This window comes from Cololabis saira, chromosome 1 (genome assembly GCF_033807715.1).
Source record: "Cololabis saira isolate AMF1-May2022 chromosome 1, fColSai1.1, whole genome shotgun sequence".
In the NCBI taxonomy this organism is placed as follows: domain Eukaryota; kingdom Metazoa; phylum Chordata; class Actinopteri; order Beloniformes; family Belonidae; genus Cololabis; species Cololabis saira.
The window spans coordinates 55,982,248-56,001,701 of record NC_084587.1 but is presented as its reverse complement, the minus strand read 5'-3'; the positions used below and the strand labels follow the sequence as shown (position 1 = coordinate 56,001,701).

The window sequence follows — 19,454 nt, the reverse complement described above, 5'->3', positions numbered from 1 at the left end:
CACCTGGAATCTCTCAAAGGAGCTGCTGAACTACAAACAGCTGGTGACGTGTGCTACACAGGACAACAACACACTGGACCACTTCTACTCCACCATAACTCCTACTGAGAGAAAGAGGTGGCAAAAAAAGCACAAAAATGCACAGTACCTCATTTACCTACATTTTGTGAAAAATTGTAGCAAAACATTGTAGTAAAATGCAAAAAAACATGATAACCAAGACAACTTTTTATGGCAACACTTACAGATGAAACAGTGACCCCTCGTGGTCATAAATAAATACTGCAACTATTGCAGATTCAACAGAAATCTGGCTTCTAGAGTTTTACAGTTCATATGAATAAGTCAAATCGAAGCCATGAACGTAGAATTACCTTCAATGATAACTGTTATCTCCCATGAAATTCTTTCAAAGTACAAGAAATGTTGATAAATGTGACGAATAAATGCCCACTCCAGATAATTACAGGGACCAACAAATAACACATTATTAGAGTAATTATGAAAGCCACTTTATTCTGTAAACTACCTGTACTCTTTCTTTTCTTTTTTTTTAGTACAATATAATATTAAGTAGGATACAAGAAACACAAAGTCTTATGCAAACACGATGATCATAATGCCAATAAAAACAATGATGTTTAAATGAGCTCCCGTTAACATTTAGTTCATTCGAGCCAGTTAACATTTCAGACAAAATCGAAAGAACAGGGAAATAAGCTGACAAAAACGAACAAATAAATAAACAATTCAACATTTAAAACTACTTAACTCAGTTGAAAAAAAATCAAAGAACTGAATAAGACAGTTCGTTTCAAAGCAGCAGGACAAACAAGACAACAGCCTCTGTTGCTTTTCACTATTGAGTAATGAAAAAATAAAGGCATTACGTTAATTATCATAATGGTTGAATTAACGAAACACAATATATTTTTGTATTGAGGAACTAACAAAGAAAAAAACAAAACAAAACAAAACAAAACAAAACTATTGACTGTAAAATGTAGAATTTTGTTTCTGGAAAACTGACATTTTGACATGGAAAATGTTTACTAATTCTGTTTTTCTATTTTTCTATGTTATTCATTTCTGTATTTTCAATTTATTGGTAGCTTATATTTTTTGTGGCGTAAATACACGGCAAATGTCTCAATTTACTTGCCTACGTCTAAATGTTTTATTATAAAACAACAAAAGTTATCATTGAAGACAAAACCATAAAAATGAGGTAATATTGTGGGCTACTGGGTTTTTTTTTCCAACATATTTTTAAGAAAAAAATAAAACCTTTCCAAGCCCTTGTAATCCTGAAGGACAGCTAGTATCTCCAATCAGCGGCCGCTGTTTCAAGACTCTCGACCAATCATATCGCTCCTAAGCTTGCTAGGGCGGGATCATAGCGGCTGCGAAGGGCTGGTCAGCGGCCATTGATGCACTTTATTTCTAAAGGGTAAAATCGATCTATATTTGTCATCGTGTGAGGTTTTGTGCAGCTGAAGCCATGGTGTCGCACTCCCTCGCCCTGCCGATGATCTGCTTCACCACGTTATGGGGGCTGGTCGGGGTCGTGGCTCCGTTTCTGGTGCCGAAAGGACCGAACCGTGGGTAGGTGGACTGGGCTGCACTTAAACCCACAATGTCGTGTTTCCCTTCCTTATTCACACGAGAGTTAGGCTTGTATGTATGCTTACACTTCAACGTGAGTTTCCATTGTTTATAGTAGCATAGCATCTAAATCCATGAGCGACTTGCTGTTCACGTCCAGGGCCTTCAGGAATTATTCATCATCCCTGAAGTCCTGCACCCAGTTATTCCCTCCATCCATCCATCCATCCCTTCATCCCTCCATCCATCCATCCATCCATCCCTTCACCCATCCCTTCATCCATCCATCCATCCATCCATCCATCCATCCATCCATACATCCATCCCTTCCTCCATCCCTTCATCCTCCTCTGTTATCCAGGAGTTATTCCCTTCATCATCCATCCACCCCTTCATCCATCCATCCATCCATCCCTTCATCCATCCATCCCTTCATCCATCCCTTCATCCATCCATCCATCCCTCCATCCATCCACCCATCCATCCCTTCATCCATCCATCCACCCATCCCTTCACCCATCCCTTCATCCATCCCTTCATCCTCCTCTGTTATCCAGGAGTTATTCCCTTCATCCACCCCTTCATCCATCCATCCATCCATCCATCCCTTCATCCATCCCTTCATCCTCCTCTGTTATCCAGGAGTTATTCCCTTCATCCATCCCTTCATCCATCCCTCTGTTATCTAGGAGTTATTCCCTTCATCATCCATCCACCCCTTCATCCATCCATCCATCTATCCATCCCTTCATCCATCCCTTCATCCACCTCTGTTATCCAGGAGTTATTCCCTTCATCCATCCCTCTGTTATCCAGGAGTTATTACCTTCATCATCCATCCATCCATCCACCCCTTCATCCATCCATCCATCCATCCATCCCTTCATCCATCCCTTCATCCATCCATCCATCCCTCCATCCATCCATCCATTCATCCATCCATCCATCTATCCATCCCTTCATCCATCCCTTCATCCATCCCTCTGTTATCCAGGAGTTATTCCCTTCATCCTCCTCTGTTATCCAGGAGTTATTCCCTTCATCCTCCTCTGTTATCTAGGAGTTATTCCCTTCATCCATCCCTCCATCCACCTCTCTGTTATTCCCTGTTCTTGGAGTACTATCTGCAGAAATATTGATTGTAGTAATTGATTGAGTAATTAAAAATATGAATTTATTTTATAATATTAATATAAACCCTGTGTTTGAGAATCACCTCATAACTAATACAAGTCAGCGCTCTGTGGCACGTTGTTATTGTTGAGGTTACCTTCACCTTTATTACTTAATAAATAATTTCCCTTTACCACATTTCATAGCTCCCTCTATCACTCTTCCACTCATTTGCAGCATTTTCCAAAGATACCCTATTTGCAGTTACTTATAAATGCCACCCCACATCTAGAGTATCATACTGCCAAAAACAACCGGTTACGTAATTAAGTGCATTAATTGAACTTGACTATGTTGTGTACATGAGGATAATTAAGAAAAGTAACAGCAAAGAGAAAGTCAAATGTGACAATCAGCAGTAATGTGACTGACAATCCTCTTTTTCTTTTTGACAGTGTGATTGTTACCAGTCTCATCCTCACAGCAGTCTGCTGCTACTTGTTGTAAGTGTAAACTTCCCTGATGGGTTTTTATTGTGAAGCTGCTGTTCTTGGTGCATGCTCCCGGGACTCTTGATTATGCTGCACAACCCACTGCTTATCTGACTCGTAAACCGGTCCAATTCCTCTGTTGAGTAGCAGTTGTGCTTTGCAGAAGTAACAAACCGTTTCAGTTGCTTTCTCACTCTAAATTGACAGTTTAGCTCCTGTAATTAAAGTATCTGAAGTCTCTTTATATTATTGAGGGTCTGACTGAGATAATTCCACAGAATAGAAGATGTAGCTTCTTGACTTCTCCAAAAAGAAAGTGGGAGAGAAAGTTGCATCTCAGTGAGAGGCAGCATGTGATCCTCCAGGGAGGGCGCCCGTTCTGGCAGCGATGCCTTCAACATAGCATCATCTTCAGTGAAGGATTCACCAACCGTAAAAGTCTGAAATAAAAGTACATTTAGTTTTGCCTTTCCTGAGCTTGATAAGAATGCAATTTGTTAACCAAAGAGCTGAAGTGAAATGACAAAGAATACATAAATGGATACAGGATCACTGGATTGGCCTAAAAAGCAGGTATAGTAACGCATAGAGCACTTAGCACGACTTTGAAGCTGTACTTTTTTCTTCTAGGACATAATAAAACTATAATTATCCATTTTCGTTGTATTCAAAGTCCCCCGTGTTTCCCTAACTTTACGTAGCGGCATTGAATTGAAAGGGTGTCCCAACTAGAACACAGCGTGTGCTGATAACTCTGTAAATGCGCTTTATACTTAGTTCAAACATGAAAGTGATGGAGAGGGACATGTTTCTGGCACAATACCTGCCTCTGTGCAGCGCTGGACGCTACGTCAAAAGAGATACACTTACTGAAAAGTCACACACTCCAGTATGTTTTAAGAATGAGAATTCCTTTATTTGTCTCACAGGGGAGAAAGTTTAGTGTTACAATAGCAGCAAGAGGAAAAAGTACCAAAATAGTAAAAAGAAAAATAGTAGCAACAAGTTAAACACAATGAATAATGATTTAAAACATCCAACGCCCTTAGCTTTGGTTAGACCATGCTGCCCCCATGGTAATGTTTCAAGAAGCTTATATCAGGTTGTCACATTTCTTTCCTGACCCCCCCATAAACAACCCCAGACTGCGTCACCGCCCCCTCTATGCTTCCTAGCACGCTAAAGCTTTTCTGTTTTAGTTTTTTTCCATAAATGGCGCTGAGTCATTTTTTTGAAGCCACATCATTGTTTAGTCCGAATACCTCGATTTCACTCTGCATTGTGCACGTGAAAATGCTCCTACATAAGGTATTGATTCCCCATCACCCTGTCCTGAACAGAAGCCAAGTAGACTTCATTGGTTCTTTAAGATGTTTCATGTTTCATCCAGAAGGATTTTTTTGATCAGTTCTAACTTCCTACCAGTCAGTTAGAACGGAAGAACATTTATCCAATGTATTTTACACTAAAAAATAAAAATGTACAACCCCTAAAAGGGATATGAGATATTGATGAGATATTTTTCTTGGTGATCTGTTGGGTCTGACCAAACAAACTCCTCTAATGATGAAGTCAGAGTTCCAGTCGAGCTAACCGGAGTGCACAAAAGTGTCACACAAGGACACAGCAAATCACCGAAGATCAGGTGTGTTCTAGATCAGTGGTTCCCAACCTTTTTTCCTTGGAGCCCCCCCTACTTGTGTCTAAGACCAGCCCCGACCCGTACGTACTGGCACCAAAAGAATAAAGTGATTTGTTACAAATCTTTAATTGAAAAAATGAACATTAATTATGTTTTTGTGATACATTTCTCTTTGGTTTACCCTGTATAAATATAACTTTGTCTTTCTAACCTTCATTTTGTGTCACCAATGTATAAAATACGCACAGAAAATAATTGCAAGGACATAAAATAATTTCTGAAAAATGTCTCTTTTAATATGAGAGCAAATTTTTTTAACATTTTTCCTTTAACAACCTGTCGGAGTAGTAGTAGTATGATTAAATGTTGAATAATGATATAATAATAAGTTATAAAGTTTTTATCCTGCTAAATAAAAATAAAATATATTTTGGTCATTTTAAAATACTACGTGGGTTTATACAGACTTGGATTACTGTATTCCATTAGGTGTGTTATTATGATTTTTTATTTATTTAACATGCGCAAAAATAATTTTTACAACTGCATATCCTCAAAGCAGACAAAGTTTTGCGCCCCCCCAGAGATCTCAGGCGCCCCCCAGGGGGGCCCGGACCCCAGGTTGGGAGACACTGTTCTAGACGAACCCTAGCTCAACCCGCGGGGACAGGTGACCGAGCTGTCTGAACATCTGAACAACTAGACAGTCAGGTTTTCTACAAACCCCAGAAGAAAAGAGTCCAGAGGAAAGCACCGGTACATTGATAAAGCAGATGTAACACCTGCAAACATCTCTGTGATCACAAGTGGAGCGGGAGAACTTCCCCCTCTGCTTCCTCGTGGTGTTTGACCATACAAATATGTAGGGTGGCGTGTCTCTCCCAGATAGTGGTCTGTGAGGTGATGTGCTGTGAGTCTACTGTTTTAGAACACGGTTACTTCATTTGGACTTGTTTTTCATAGATTTAGTTGTTCCTGTGGAGGTTGAGCTGAGAAACAGTTGCTATCTCCAACTTGACCACTAGATGTCGTCGATACACCTGGAAATCAAAGACAACCTAAAGAAACTGCTGAGTCCAGAGATGCAGCTGCGCCTCTTAAAAATACCTTATAGAGTGTCATTTAAACCTTGTATCTGATATCTGGTTACTTCACGCTAAGAAAGACAAAGCAGAGAAGGTAAAATAGAAATTCAAGCCTGGCACCCATATTTACGGCAAGAAGACCCGTGTGTACAAATGTTAAAAATGTTTTCATTTATAAACCGTGTCTGTGTACTAATATATCCAAACCCCTCACCCTCACCCTCCTCTCTTGCTCAGCTGGTTGATAGCCATCCTGGCCCAGACCAACCCTCTGTTCGGCCCTCAGCTCAAGAATGAAACTATCTGGTATCTGCGCTACTTCTGGGAGTAAACAGGGGTACGTTGACCTCTGCATCCCTTACACTTGTGATTATCTTTCCATCCACGCTTTTCTTATGTGCATTTTAGATGTTCAAATCACAAAATCTATAGAAATGGCTGGTCTGTAAAATATGTTTTAGTTAAAAAAACAGGAATTTTTATAGGTTGATTTCTTATCTTTGTGACAGAGTTGTCACAAATATAAGCTGTGACAGAGTTCTGACAAAGTAAAATCTGGACCCACATGAATGAATGAAAAAGAAAAGGATAATTGTAGTCAGGCTGAAATAAAACAACAAATCATGCATAAACCCTGCATTATGACCTTTAATCCCCCATCTGCTGACATCACGCAGGCTAACTTAATTAGTCAGATCACTTGATTTAAATGCTTTTTTTGGCTTTTCCTTTTTAGTCACTCTTTTTCAGTCCTTTTTTTTCCTTTATATTTAATCCGCAAACATTTAGAATTACAGCTGCTGGCTTTTTTATGTTCATATTCACAGATTCTGTAATCCAGCACCAACTACTGCAAGTAAAAATCTTGTGAACATTAAGTGTAGTTGTGTATATAATGTGACTGGTCACATGAGAGCGATTCAAACCTCTCCCCAGAGGAAAAGCCCACCAGTGAATTTCTTTACTTCACAATTAAACTTCTGACGTCATTTCAGGGTTAAAAGCAATGACTGCAAAAGTATCTCTGCTTCAAATGAAAAACTAAATTGCATAACGTACTTAAATCATATGAGGGACAAAAAATGACAAAACAACAGATACATATAAAAATAAATAAATACACATATAAATGCATAAATAAATACATAAATAAATGAATAAATAAATAAATAAATATGTTTTGCTCATGAAAAAGGCTAACTCTTTTTTTTAAACTTGTGTTTGTTATTTATTTATGTATTTATTTGTGTATTTTATCATTTTTTGTGTATTTATACATTTATTTATTTATTTATTTATTTATTTATTTATACATGTATACATTTATATATGTATCTATTTATATATTCATTTATTTCAAATATTTCTTATTTATTTATTCCTACATTTATTTATGTATTTATCCATTTCCACATTTATTCATTTATGCATTTCTGTGTCTGTATGTTAATGAGGTGGGGGGTTCTAACATTTGTCTACAGCACAATGGTACTGTGCCATCCTCTTGTTTGCTCAGACACCCCGAACAGATTTGCGATGTAAATATGTGTGCAGCCACACCGCTGCAGGCATATTTATTTATTTATTTATTCATTTATGTGTGTATGTGTATTTATTTATTTTTATATTTATTTGTTATTTTGTCATTTTTCGTCCCTCATAAACTCAAAACCAATGCTGTATTTTGAATTATGGTGAATCATTTGATTCATATTTCTTACACTAATAATTTGTTGCAATAATTTTTATAAATTACATTTTAATTTGAAAAATTACAATATTGTTTAATTTGTAGACATGTATTTTACTGTGAAATGCTTAGTGGTTTTGATCCGTACAAAGTACTAAATTAATCAAATATATCTGCAATTAAAATAAACTGACATTATTTAGGATATATCAAATACATCAAGTTCTTTGACCAAGTGTATACAGTACACTGCTGTGAAGAAGTATTTGCCTTCTCACAGATTTCTGCTGCTTTTGCTTTTTTGTCACACTTACATGTTTCAGATCATCAAACAAGTTTCAATATCTGACAAAGATAACCTGATTAAAAACAAGATTTGGTTTTTATATGATGATTTCATTGATTGAGGGGAAAAAAGTTATCTAAACTAACCTGGACCTCTTTTTTTTTTTTGGCTGGCAGTGAGTCTCTCATTGTTTTCAAGCATGAACGACATCTTAATCAGATTTAAAGGAGCTTGAGGCTCCTTTTAAGAAATGAGACTCTCTAGCGCCACCCTTCACTACGACGGCCGTTGGGGGTACTGCAGCCAACAGTGAAGCCGGCACGGGAGAACGGGGAGAACGTGCATGCAGCGTCATGTGACGTCACATCCACAGCCCAGCGCGGGAAATTCGGGACCGAATTGCAGCACATTTTGCAGCACACAGCCTGTTCAAGGCAAAGGAGAGATACACTAGAGCAGGGGTTCCCAACCTTTTTTGTGCCAAGGACCAGCAGAAGTATAAACAAAAAGCTCAGGGACCGGTTGACAATTTATGTCAATTTTAATAAACATTTTAGAAAAAAACAATGCATTTTAAAATGCAGGCTATCATCAGCGACGTTAGCTGATGTTGTGGCCTTTAAAACTTGCTTCTGCAAATCTAAGTCACGTTTTTTCCTTCCACTGGTTTGTCTTTGAGAGAAGGATGTTTTGTATTTAAGTGTCTTTGGAGCTTTGATGGCTTCATTGCTTCGTTGGCGAGCGTTTCTCCACATAAAATACAAAGTGTGTTTGGCGCCTCCAAATCGCCCGTTGCAACAAATCCGTATTTTATATACATAATGTCGTACTTGCGATTAAAGCTTTTGCTTTTCTTTTTGGTAGGATTTTCCACTTGTTCATCACTATTTCTTTTACTCGAACAACTAGTAAAGAAACGGCTCATGGAGGTTTGCTGAGGTCCGCTCATCTCTGCAGCTGACTGAACCTAACCTGCATACAGCACTTGTGCATAGCGCTGTTCAGTCCGGTCAGGTACCAGAACTTATTGTCCGCCAAGCCATGACAGGGCTGCCACTCAAAGAAACACATTTCGACAAGTTTTGGATGAAATTATATGACAAAAAAATGCAAAAATTGTTTTCTTAAATTTAGTATGAGGTTGCTTTAATTATGTGGCAAATGATAATAAACACGAGAAAGATGGGTACTTCAATGAAAAATAGATATTTTATTCAACTTTGCTGCTGTCATTCATGCAGGGAGACACCTAAAACATGCTGGATAGGTCTTTCCAGGACCGGAGTTGGAGACCCCTGTATTATGCTCTTATTTATTCATGTAATAATATACAGGTGGAGGTCGGAAAATTTGAATATATTGCAAAACTTCATTCGTAGTAAATTCAACTTAAGGTGAAACAAATATTATTTCCCACTACATGCAAAGTGAGATATTTCAAGCCTTTGTTATAATTTTGGTGATTATGGCTCACAGTTTATGAAACCCCAAATAAAAAATCTCAAAAAATTTGAATATATTATGAAATCATTAAACAATTCAATCATCAAAATTATAACAAATAAAGGATTAACACATATTGCTTTGCCTGTAATGAGACTATGTACTGTAATATACATGTATTACGCGGTCTGATAACCATCTCTCGACGAATATTTAATTCTCTGCGCATAAATTCTGCACCTTCATCAATTGTGTCTTCATCAAAAGGACATGCCATGTTCGTGACAATGGACTTCTAAAATACTGACTCTGTTTTTAATGACAGACGGCAGAACTTCGCCAAAACTCGCCTGCTGACTGAATGAATGAGGAAATCAAATGTGCGTGTGTCTCTGAAAGAGGCGGAGACGCAGAGAAACTCCAGGTTCATTGAGATAAACCTGGTCCCGACCAGGTTAGGTTCAGAGAGTCTGTTACTGCAGTAACTGACCGAGAGCTTAAGTTACCTCTCTTTGTGAAACAGGCTAGAGTTACCTCTCTTTCTCTGGTTTGAGTTACCTCCCTTTGTGAAACGGAAAACTCAGAGTTTCCCTCATTTCAGGGTTAACAGACTCAGAGTTTTCACTAAACCTGCTTTGTGAAACGGACCCCTGTTCATCATTGATCAGCATCTGCAGTATTGATCAGTGAGCGCAGTCGTCTGGTGCGGGGAGACGCAAAAAAGAAAAAAAAAAAAAAAAAAAAAAAGCTGCGCTGACACGCGGCTCTGGGCAGAGATTGTATGAGGTGAAGTGAAGTGAGATGCCTCACTCCATTGGGAAAAAACCGTCTGGTGACAATTGCCGACGATTTTGATTATCGCTTTTTGTCGACAACGTCGTTGCAGCCCTAATTATGATCGGAACACAAGCCATTCCACGGCCCGGTAGTAACGGCTCTACGGACCGGTACCGGTCCGGGGACCGGGGGTTGGGAATCACGGCACTAGAGGGCTCATTCTTTTGGGTTTGGAACGCTTCATCTGACATTATTACTAGAAAACTTAAAATGTATACGGATTTTTTTCATAAATCTTGCCACAATACGGCCTCAAGCTCCTTTAAGTCTGGATTTTGACTCCGCCTCTCCAAAACCTTCTTTTTTTGAGCCAGTCGGAGGTGGACTTGCTGGTCCTCCTGTACACCGCGCTTCTCCTCCCCGCTCATTCCTGGCTACTTCTCCCTGAATACACAACAGCTCTCAGACCTGCTCAAAACTGTTACCAAAGTATGACAGTCTGCTCTTCTGTGGAGAGTTTCATATTCACGTCTGTTGTCCATCCAGACCCGACTAAATTAGTTAATACCCCCACACATAACCACGATCTTATAATCGTCCACGGACTGTGACTATCTATCATAAAAATATGTGATACTTGTATTTCAGGCCATCTCACGGTCACATTTGCATTTTCAGTTCCCTTTCTTGGAGCCAGATCTCTCACTCCAGCCTGCACATCCACTACAGGTGCAGAATCTTCTGCAGCAGTTTTTTCACCTGAGACAAACTTGTCTCCCTTTGTCCTCTCAAGACTTGATCTCTTCTTTCCATTGCACTTGTTCCTGGATTTTGGACTCAATTGCCCCTTTTTAGTTCAGGCCTACCAAAGCCAAGCTTGTGACACCACGTTCAGTGACACCACCCATGCTCTCAGACTGTGCTGCAGGTGGAAAAAGGACAAGCTGTTACATCTATCCCTGGCCGTACTTAAGGACATTTTCTCTAATTCAGTCTGTTGAACGTTTATAACACTTCTTACAGTCCCGATATATATGTTCTCCTGCGCCTCCTGCTGTGTTTAATGTCTGAGATCCAGTGTCCTTATCACCCCTCTCTGAATTGAGACCAACCATCTGTTCCCTGGACACTACTCCATCTCAACTGCTTTGATGGGTTTTTCACACAGTCGGCCCTTTTCTCCTCTCGTTCGTTAACAGCTCGTATAGTTCTAAATCTAATCTGGATCATACAGCCCCCTTCAATTTTAGACCAGTGTCGTCTTCTTGTCCTTTCAGCTGCTCCCTTCAGGGGTCGCCACTGCAAGTCATCCGTCTTCATCTACCCCATTTTCTGTATCCTCTTCTCTCACACCAGCCCACCTCCTGTCCTCTGTCACTACCTCCATACATCTCTTACATCATCTCTTTGGTCCTCCTCCAGGCCTCCTGCCTGCCAGTTTAACCCCATCACCCTTCTACCGATATATTCAATATCCCTCCTCTGTACATGTCCACCTCAGTCTGCCCTTTGACTTTGTCTCCAAAACATCTAACATGGGCATCAGAGGGTGATGTACTCATTCTTGATCCTATCCATCCTTGTCACCTCAACATTTTAACCTCTGATACTTCAGATACAACTCTACCTCCGGTCCCTCGCTCAGTGCCCCAGTCTTTAAACCGTACAACATAATGGGTCTCACCAGCGTCTTGTGGACCTTTCCTTTCATTCTTGCTAATGCCCACACATCAACCTTGACACTTTTCTCCATCTTCTCCAACCTGCTTGCACGTGCTTCTTCACCTCTTTTCCACATTCTTCATTGGTCTAAGTACTTCTTTGTCCCTGCTCCCTGTAGCCTCACCGTTCCTCTTGGGTTCCTCTCATTTACACCCGTGTTCTTTCTTACTGCTTCATTCCTCGTCTTTCCAGGGCATACCTCCCCCTCTCTACATTTCCTTGCCCTGTTTCCTACTCTCACTACAGATCACATTGGTATCTGCAAACATAAATATGAACAAACAATCAAAAAACTTTTTTTTTATATTTGTCAGAATACATCTTAAGAAACACACTGACATTTGTCCTCTGCTTTTAACCCATCACTAGTTAGACGAGCAACAGTGAGCTGCCATTTTTCCGGCACTTGCTCAACGTCCAGAATGACATCCTCGTGTCCCTGGATGCTAAAATAACTGGTGCTGCTTGTGACGCTGGACAACATTCAACACTGTTGACCACTCAGTGCTAGTGGAACGTCTGGATCAAGCGGGAGTTTCTCCATTATGATTAAGGTTGTCTCCTCTGACTCAGACCCTTTGACTCTGGTGTGCCACAGGGATCCATTTTGGGCCCTGTCCTGTTTTCCTTATATACCGTATGCTGTCATTAGGGTCAGTAATTTCCCATGCCTTCTGCATGCAGATGATCCGCAAATCTACCTGCCAGTAAAGCCCAGAATCCACCCTCAGATGCGTAGATGACATTAAACTCCGTCTTAGAACTATGTTTAAATGAGAGCATAGCTGAATGTGTTGTGTTTACTCTTTCCAAGTTCTGTGGCAGTACAATATTTTCACGTTTCCCAGGTCCTGATGCCCTTGACCCTCACTTTAACCATGTTGTCAGAAATCTTGGTGGGATTTTTAAAATTGTATAAACAGATTGATTTGGTTGTCAGGGCATGCTTCTGGCAGTTTCGACACCTTGCAAAAGTCAATCATCTCCTGAGCCGTGGTGACCTTGAGAAAACCATTCTTGCTTCCTTAAGTTCCCGGCTCGATAACTGTAAGGCTCTTTATTTTGGTATCAGTCAAACTTTACTGCGTCGTTTGCAGCTTTTTCAGAATACCTCCCAAACACAACCACATCATTCCTGTCCGGTATTCTTTACACTGGCTTTCAGTTGAAACTCAATCCATTTGAAGCTGTCGTTGTTTGTTTTATTGCCATAAATGACCTTGCTCCTTCATATCTATGTGGGGTTTTAGGTTTTTGTCAACCCAGGAGAACTTTGCGTTCAGCTGGCCACTTCTTAGAGGTTTCATGGACAAGGTGGAAAAAGTAGAGTGATTGTTCTTTTGTAGTCCCTGGTCCCAACCCCCCCTCACTGACCTGCCTTTGTCAAACTAAAGACACCTTTTCAGACTAGCATTTGGCACGTAATAGCACTGTCCCTTTTTTCACTCTTTTGTTTTTATTGGATCTGTAATGGAATATTTTTATTTTCTTAGTTTTTCTGTGTCCAACTATTATTTTTATAGTCCATGTTTTTATTTTTTTTGAATTGTCAAGCACTTTGGTCAACCCTGGTTATTTAAAAGATTGGTTGGTTGGTTTGTTGATTGATCTAGAGGCTTTTTGGCAAATGTGAGACTGGCCTTTGTGTTGTTTTTTGGTCAGCAGCGGTTTTCTCCTTGGAACTCTCCCATGGATGCCATTTTTGTCAAGTCTGTTTCTTATTGTTTACTCGTGAACCCTGACCTTGACTGAGTCAAGTGAGGCCTGCGGGTCTTTAGATGTTGTTTTCAGTTCTTTTTTTGACCCCCTGGATTAGTTGTCGATGAGCTCTTGGAAAGATTCTTCACTGTTCCATGTTTTCTCCATTTGTGGATAATGGCTCTTGCTGTGGCTTGACAGAGTCCCAAAGCCTTAGAAATGGCTTCGTGATGCTTTCCAGACTGATGCATGTCAATGACTTTGTTTGTTCTCATTTGTTCTTGGGTTCCTTTAGATCTGGGTCTGATATGTTGCTTTTTGAGGATCTTTTAGCCTACTTCCTATGTTCTCATACAGGTTCTAATGAAATGATAGCCAGGCTGGTTTGGTAAAATAAATCATCATTTAAAAACTATATTTTGTATTTACTCGGGTTATCTTTGTCTGGTATTAAAATGCTTTGATGATCTGAAACATGTAAGTGTGACAAAAAAAAACAAGGGCAGAAGAAAATCTTTAACGGGGTCACTTTTTCCCAGCGCTGCGTGGCTGAGCCCTCTAAATAGACCTCTAACATTAGAAATGCACAAATCACTGATTTGGGGTTTCAGGGTCTTTAAAACGTTTAAGACTCATCCCATCGGAAATGTGACAGAAAGTTAGATTTTTGGTGTATTCTTTAGTGTGCTGGCTGCTCAGTAACAGCAGTCTCTGCTCTTCCCTTTGCTGTCTCAGACCAGAGAAATGCAGCTCTTTGTTTTTAATGTTGCTCATTGAACACAGGCGGCCAAAAAAAAACAAAGAAATGCCATTGAACTTCATACACTGATAGAAGCTGCAGTCCGCCATGAGTTTTTATCATCTTACTTTTGAAAAAAATAAAGTGAGTAGAATGTAAAATGAAGGAACAGTTTTTACTATTCTGAGGCGGGTTGGGCTCCTGGACTCTGATGCTTTTGGACCAGCACGGAAACATCCTTTTTTCCGTCACGTTCGGACCCTGACATTCATTTCTTTTTAACCAATTTTTGTAAGTGGGTAAATTCAAGGTGTTTTTAGTTTTGTTGAAGTTGTCTCCCTCTTGTGCGTCTGTTCCAGGACTGTGCCACGTGAAGCCTCTCGTCAGCCTGGTCTGCTGGACTTAATTTCAACATATTTCTCAGCTCATCCACACACCTATATGATAGAATTGATGGATTATTTCATAAAATTTTACCACACAAAATGCTGCAAAAACTTGTTAATGATCAGAAAATCAATGTCAGCTTTCCTTGTAAACTTGGGGAGTATTTAGAATTATGCAGTGCATCAGAATGCTCGGATGTAAAGATTATTGTAAAACGTGTTGTTGTGCATCTTTAAAAAAGCAGATGTCCTTATTTATTTGCGTTTCAGTGCAATGAGGAAATGGCACCCCCGCATCATGTGTTAGAACTAGATGTTTTCCTCCCTGAGTAATGTGAAATCCTGTTGTTTACGCCGTGTTTGTTTACATTTTAGTTTTTTATTTTTTCGTTGCTCCCATCAGCGTACATGAACTTCCAAGTGTATTTATTTTAGCGTGTGGTGCTGATGTGGGAGTCTTGTAATCACCTCAGTGTCCACACATTCTTCTTATATAATTGTTATTATCTGTCATATAACTGTGTGTGTGTGTGTGTGTGTGTGTGTGTGTGTGTGTGTGTGTGTGTGTGTGTGTGTGTGTGTGTGTGTGTGTGTGTGTGTGTGTGTGTGTGTGTGTGTGTGTGTGTGTGTGTGTGTGTGTGTGTGTGTGTGTGTTCATTAGTGTGAGTGCCTGGGCCGTGGGCATGAGAGTTTCCTGAAACGGTGTAAGTGAAGAGCGATTCCCTCCTCTTTACACCACTTCAGTATTAAACTGGCTCCCACGTTCCCCCTCGTGCTCCACACCACGGAGGCCCTCGTTGCCATGGTGATCTCATCATCCAATTCGGTCCATCTCCACTCGACCCTTGTTGACGAAATCCTACCCATTCTTGGCGGCCAGTTTATAAATGTACTGCAAAGACACGTTTCTAGAGGGAAGTTGCTGGTAGCTGGTGATAACATCTGGTGTTCACAAAGAAAAAAGAGAGCGCAACTTTTCCTTTTTACTATGATAGAGGGGAAACCTGTTTCATATCAAACAACTGGAGCTTCTGGCTGCTTTGATTTGATATTTAACAGGCCAGCAGTTCAACCGTGTGAGATCACTGAAAACCCATCCACAAATGCAACTCTCTCTTTGCTGACTTCACCCGTCAGACTTCCCAAACTGGGTTTGGAAAGATTTCCTCGCTTGGCATTTTAACACATTTCTCACATTTATCTGAAATAAGATGCAGGTGTGCTGTCATTTCCACATACTTGCCTCCTCTTGATGCTTTAAGAGTCTCAGCTCCCAGCCACGACCACAATTGCACCTCCCGTCTCTACATCCCCAACCTCGCGCACCCCTCCCTCCCTGAACTCCTCTCCAAAACCACTTTGCTTCAGCCAAAAAGAAACAAAATCAAAATACAGCTACTTTTTAGAAAGACCAAATTGTGTTTTATCTTCCTTACACTTCGCCCTTCCCTGTAGTTGTGGTGGTGGCGTGTGCCTAAAACCGGGCGCTGTACTGTACCGTGATTTACACAAGAAGGACCTGCGTCAGACGGAGTTTGATCAGACCTTTGAATATAAACAGAGCTGTCTATGCTTGCATGTAAATCTGTTTTGATTTTTAGTTTCGCTCCAGATGACCCAGATACTGTAAACACGAGTGATACGCACCCACAGATGGCTCAGTTAATTGTCCAGCTGTGACGTTAGAGATGTTGCTAGTGATGGAGAGTCGGTAACAAATCTGAGACCAGCTCCTGTAACTTTATCTCAGTGTTATGATGTTCAGCATGACTGTCTCTGTGAACATTAGCTGCCTCTTGTAAGAAGCATTTTGTTTCCTGGGATTTCATCCCCAGTCCCACTCGTCATCCAGACAGGCTGCAGTTTCCTTGAACAGGGACACACTCACATTTTGAGCGCCAGTGAATCATCAGACACCAAATGGCATTATTCTCACCCAGCTCAACACATCGGACTAGAGGAGGGAACAGCTGAGACACAACCCCCCGCTCAAAGCCTTCTGACAGTAAACACACCCTCATAGTTTATCTGTTCCAGCTCTTTCCCCCTTTTCTGGTGAATCTCTCCAGAAGCCACGACAACCGGCTGCTGCTCATCTATGAAATGTTCCTGGCAGAATAGGTGGAGATGGATATGACAGTGTGTTAAGAATCACCATGGCAACAGAAATCCAGTGTCACTAATGTAAACATTAAAGGAGATGAGACCCTGCGTGTATTATTGTATTAGTGTCAAGTAAAGACTTCTCTTGGACTGGTATTGTACTGGATGTTAAATACCCAATAAAGAGCTTTGTCTCACATGACCCAGTTCTGCTTTATAGATTATTGATGTTCCTCCTGAGCAGGTTTGACTGTAAATTTCATTTATAGACACTAACAAACAAATCTGTATACTTCTGTTCTGTGTGCTTAAACAAATGATTTCAGTCAAATTTGAATGTATTTGACTGTAAGCTCTGAATTCGATGTGACGCTCAATGTTTTACAAAACTATGCATTACTCAAAATCCTCATGCGGATTTAATCTTATCTCTGAAGGATAAAAATAGCAAGTGCACATGCAGACACAAAAACATAATCTGAATTAACAAAACTCTCTTTCATTTTTACCAAATATCATAGTGTGTGTGTTTTACCTGATGGTTAGGTGTATCATTTAGAGGTTGTGTGTGTTTGTGTATCAGAGACGGGGGGAGGTCCCTGAATCAGTTGCCTTGGTAATCAAGGACAAGGTTGACTAAACTGTGCTGATTCCTCACAATAGCACACGTACGCACAGATGAATGAATGACTCAACCATTTAGCTCACCTTATCCATCAGCTGCAAGCAGTTCACAGCAAGAAGCTGCAGCCCTTCACAATGAAGACCTGAGATTCTGGATACTTCCCTCCTCATCCCATTTGGGAACTCAAGAATCCCAGCACTTTGCCACGTGTGAACTGGAAGGTCTGGACTCCGTACGGCTAAGCGGTAAGATACAAGGATGGGCCGACCTGATCTTAAAGACTGATGCTGAGTTTTGATCCTCCTGCATGGACAAGCTGCCAATCCTTACAAGCTCTTGATGTAGCCTAGCACATCAAATAATGATAATAATAGGACCAGTGTTTTATTCAAAATGTGATCAGAATGTTGGAGCAGAAAAGTCTCAAAGAGATCATTTGCATTAAAGTGAGAGAAAACGTATAAAACCCGTGCCAGTTCAACTGCAACTTGTGCCACTTGCAGGCAAGAAAAATGCCTGCAGCAATTACGTCGGATCAGTAAACCTATCTACAGGCAATACAATATTATCATTATTAGTAGTAGTATGGGGAGTAAGAGTAGCAGCATCGGCTTTTGTATTTGTCTGAATATCAGGATGAAATTTTATGACTTAAAAAGAAACATATTGTGCATCCTTTCTCGTGGATAATTAATAGTTTAGTTTTAAAACAGGACGCTTTGCTTAAAATGGAAAGAAACATCTAAATTGCAAGAAACATCTAAATTGCTTGATCTAATTATGTTAATGCTGTTAACTATTCACATGTTAAGCTGTGTGTTCCTAATGTCTGTATCAAGGGGAACTTGCATCCTTGGGCATGTCCCAAGAAAAGCATTCCAGATTTAGACTCTGAGGGAGCCTCTCTCATTCCTTTTAAATCCAACGGTGGACCTTTACTTATCTCTGATATGTTCATTTTGAGGGCCGTGCAGTGGCTTATCAAGGATTTTTTTTCCAAGTAAGCGGCCTTCACAGTTTAAGATTTGTCAGCCTTTAGCTGAGTGACAGCAATAAACCCCTGAACCAGTGGTTACCAAGGTGGGGGGGGTTGAATGATTGAAAAAAATGAAGTTGGACATAATCAGAGACACTAGCCCCTTTCACACAGCCAGTTCGAGGCGGGAACGTTGCGCCTTTAAGCCGCCTCGCTGTTCTGTGTGAAAGTCACGGAGGCGGAATGGGGGGGCCAAGTGGCCCCACCAATAAGCCGGCAGCGGAGGTAGTCACAGAGCCGTCACAGAGACGAAACGGGGTCTGTGTGAATGACACAGCCGGCATGCCGGCATGCCACTAGACGCTGACGCTGTCGTCACGCCTCTGATTGCGGAACGCCGGCATGCTGTGTGAATTTACAGACGGGAGCGGCGTTATGCCGGCGTTGTATGGTTCTGTGTGAACCAACAAAGGCGGCGTATTGGCAGGACTTCTTTACACCAATATTGCGGAATCTCTGTGTGAAAGGGGCTACTGTTTGCCAATAGGTACTCCATGAAAATGCTTGGGGCCCAGAGGCAGAAGGGGGGGCCCCGAGAGCAGACCAACTTTGAATAGCAACTGATCAGTGACAATGAGGGGGATTTGCAATAACGTGGTCGATCAGCGGAGAACTCCCTAAAGTGGCCCCGACTCTACCTCTCGCTTAGTAAACAAACCTGATGACAGTTTATCAAAATTAAGAGACACTATCTGGCAGTAAGAAACCAAAGGAAAAAAATAACACATCAAAAAGTGGTAGGCTAAGTAGTGCAGGTAATACATAACTAATTTAGCTCAGAGCAGCTCGGCGTGTCATTGGTTGCAGTTCCTCGACTGGCCGCTAGAGGGTGGCTGCAAAAGCGAGTCCATCTCCACTGACTCCCGTGTTAAAATGTCCAACTTTAGAGCAGAAACAAACATATTCCTAGCCTGGTTCAAAAAAACATTTTGATCTCAATTGTTTGATTTCACACCCATGACAACTCTGAGGGTCCATGTTTTGTGTATCGCGCCAGGAGAGTTTACAAAAAG

At 40.8% G+C, this 19,454-nt stretch overlaps 1 protein-coding gene across 2 annotated transcripts; it reads left to right on the top strand.

The window, feature by feature from the left end:
* The first annotated feature begins 1,400 nt into the window (after window positions 1-1,400).
* atpv0e2 (ATPase H+ transporting V0 subunit e2) lies at window positions 1,401-16,982 on the top strand. Of its 2 annotated transcripts, none has more exons than XM_061727856.1 (4): window positions 1,401-1,605; window positions 3,174-3,221; window positions 6,174-6,269; window positions 14,650-16,982. In XM_061727856.1, exons 1-3 carry the CDS (start codon window positions 1,502-1,504, stop codon window positions 6,265-6,267), a joined length of 246 nt encoding a protein of 81 aa, XP_061583840.1. In that variant the 5' UTR covers window positions 1,401-1,501; the 3' UTR covers window positions 6,268-6,269; window positions 14,650-16,982. The 2 variants fall into 2 exon arrangements, with proteins under 2 accessions (XP_061583840.1, XP_061583831.1); XM_061727847.1 differs by having other exon boundaries at window positions 6,174-6,273; window positions 14,651-16,982.
* The last annotated feature ends 2,472 nt before the right edge of the window (window positions 16,983-19,454 follow it).

What these genes read in the sequence shown, in the direction of transcription:
- atpv0e2 (XM_061727856.1), top strand. Translation starts at nt 1,502, where the DNA reads ATGGTGTCGCACTCCCTCGCCCTGCCGATGATCTGCTTCACCACGTTA. An exon ending in CCGAAAGGACCGAACCGTGG is followed by an intron (nt 1,606 to 3,173) that starts GTAGGTGGACTG and finishes TCTTTTTGACAG; the next exon opens with TGTGATTGTTACCAGTCTCA. An exon ending in GCAGTCTGCTGCTACTTGTT is followed by an intron (nt 3,222 to 6,173) that starts GTAAGTGTAAAC and finishes TCTCTTGCTCAG; the next exon opens with CTGGTTGATAGCCATCCTGG.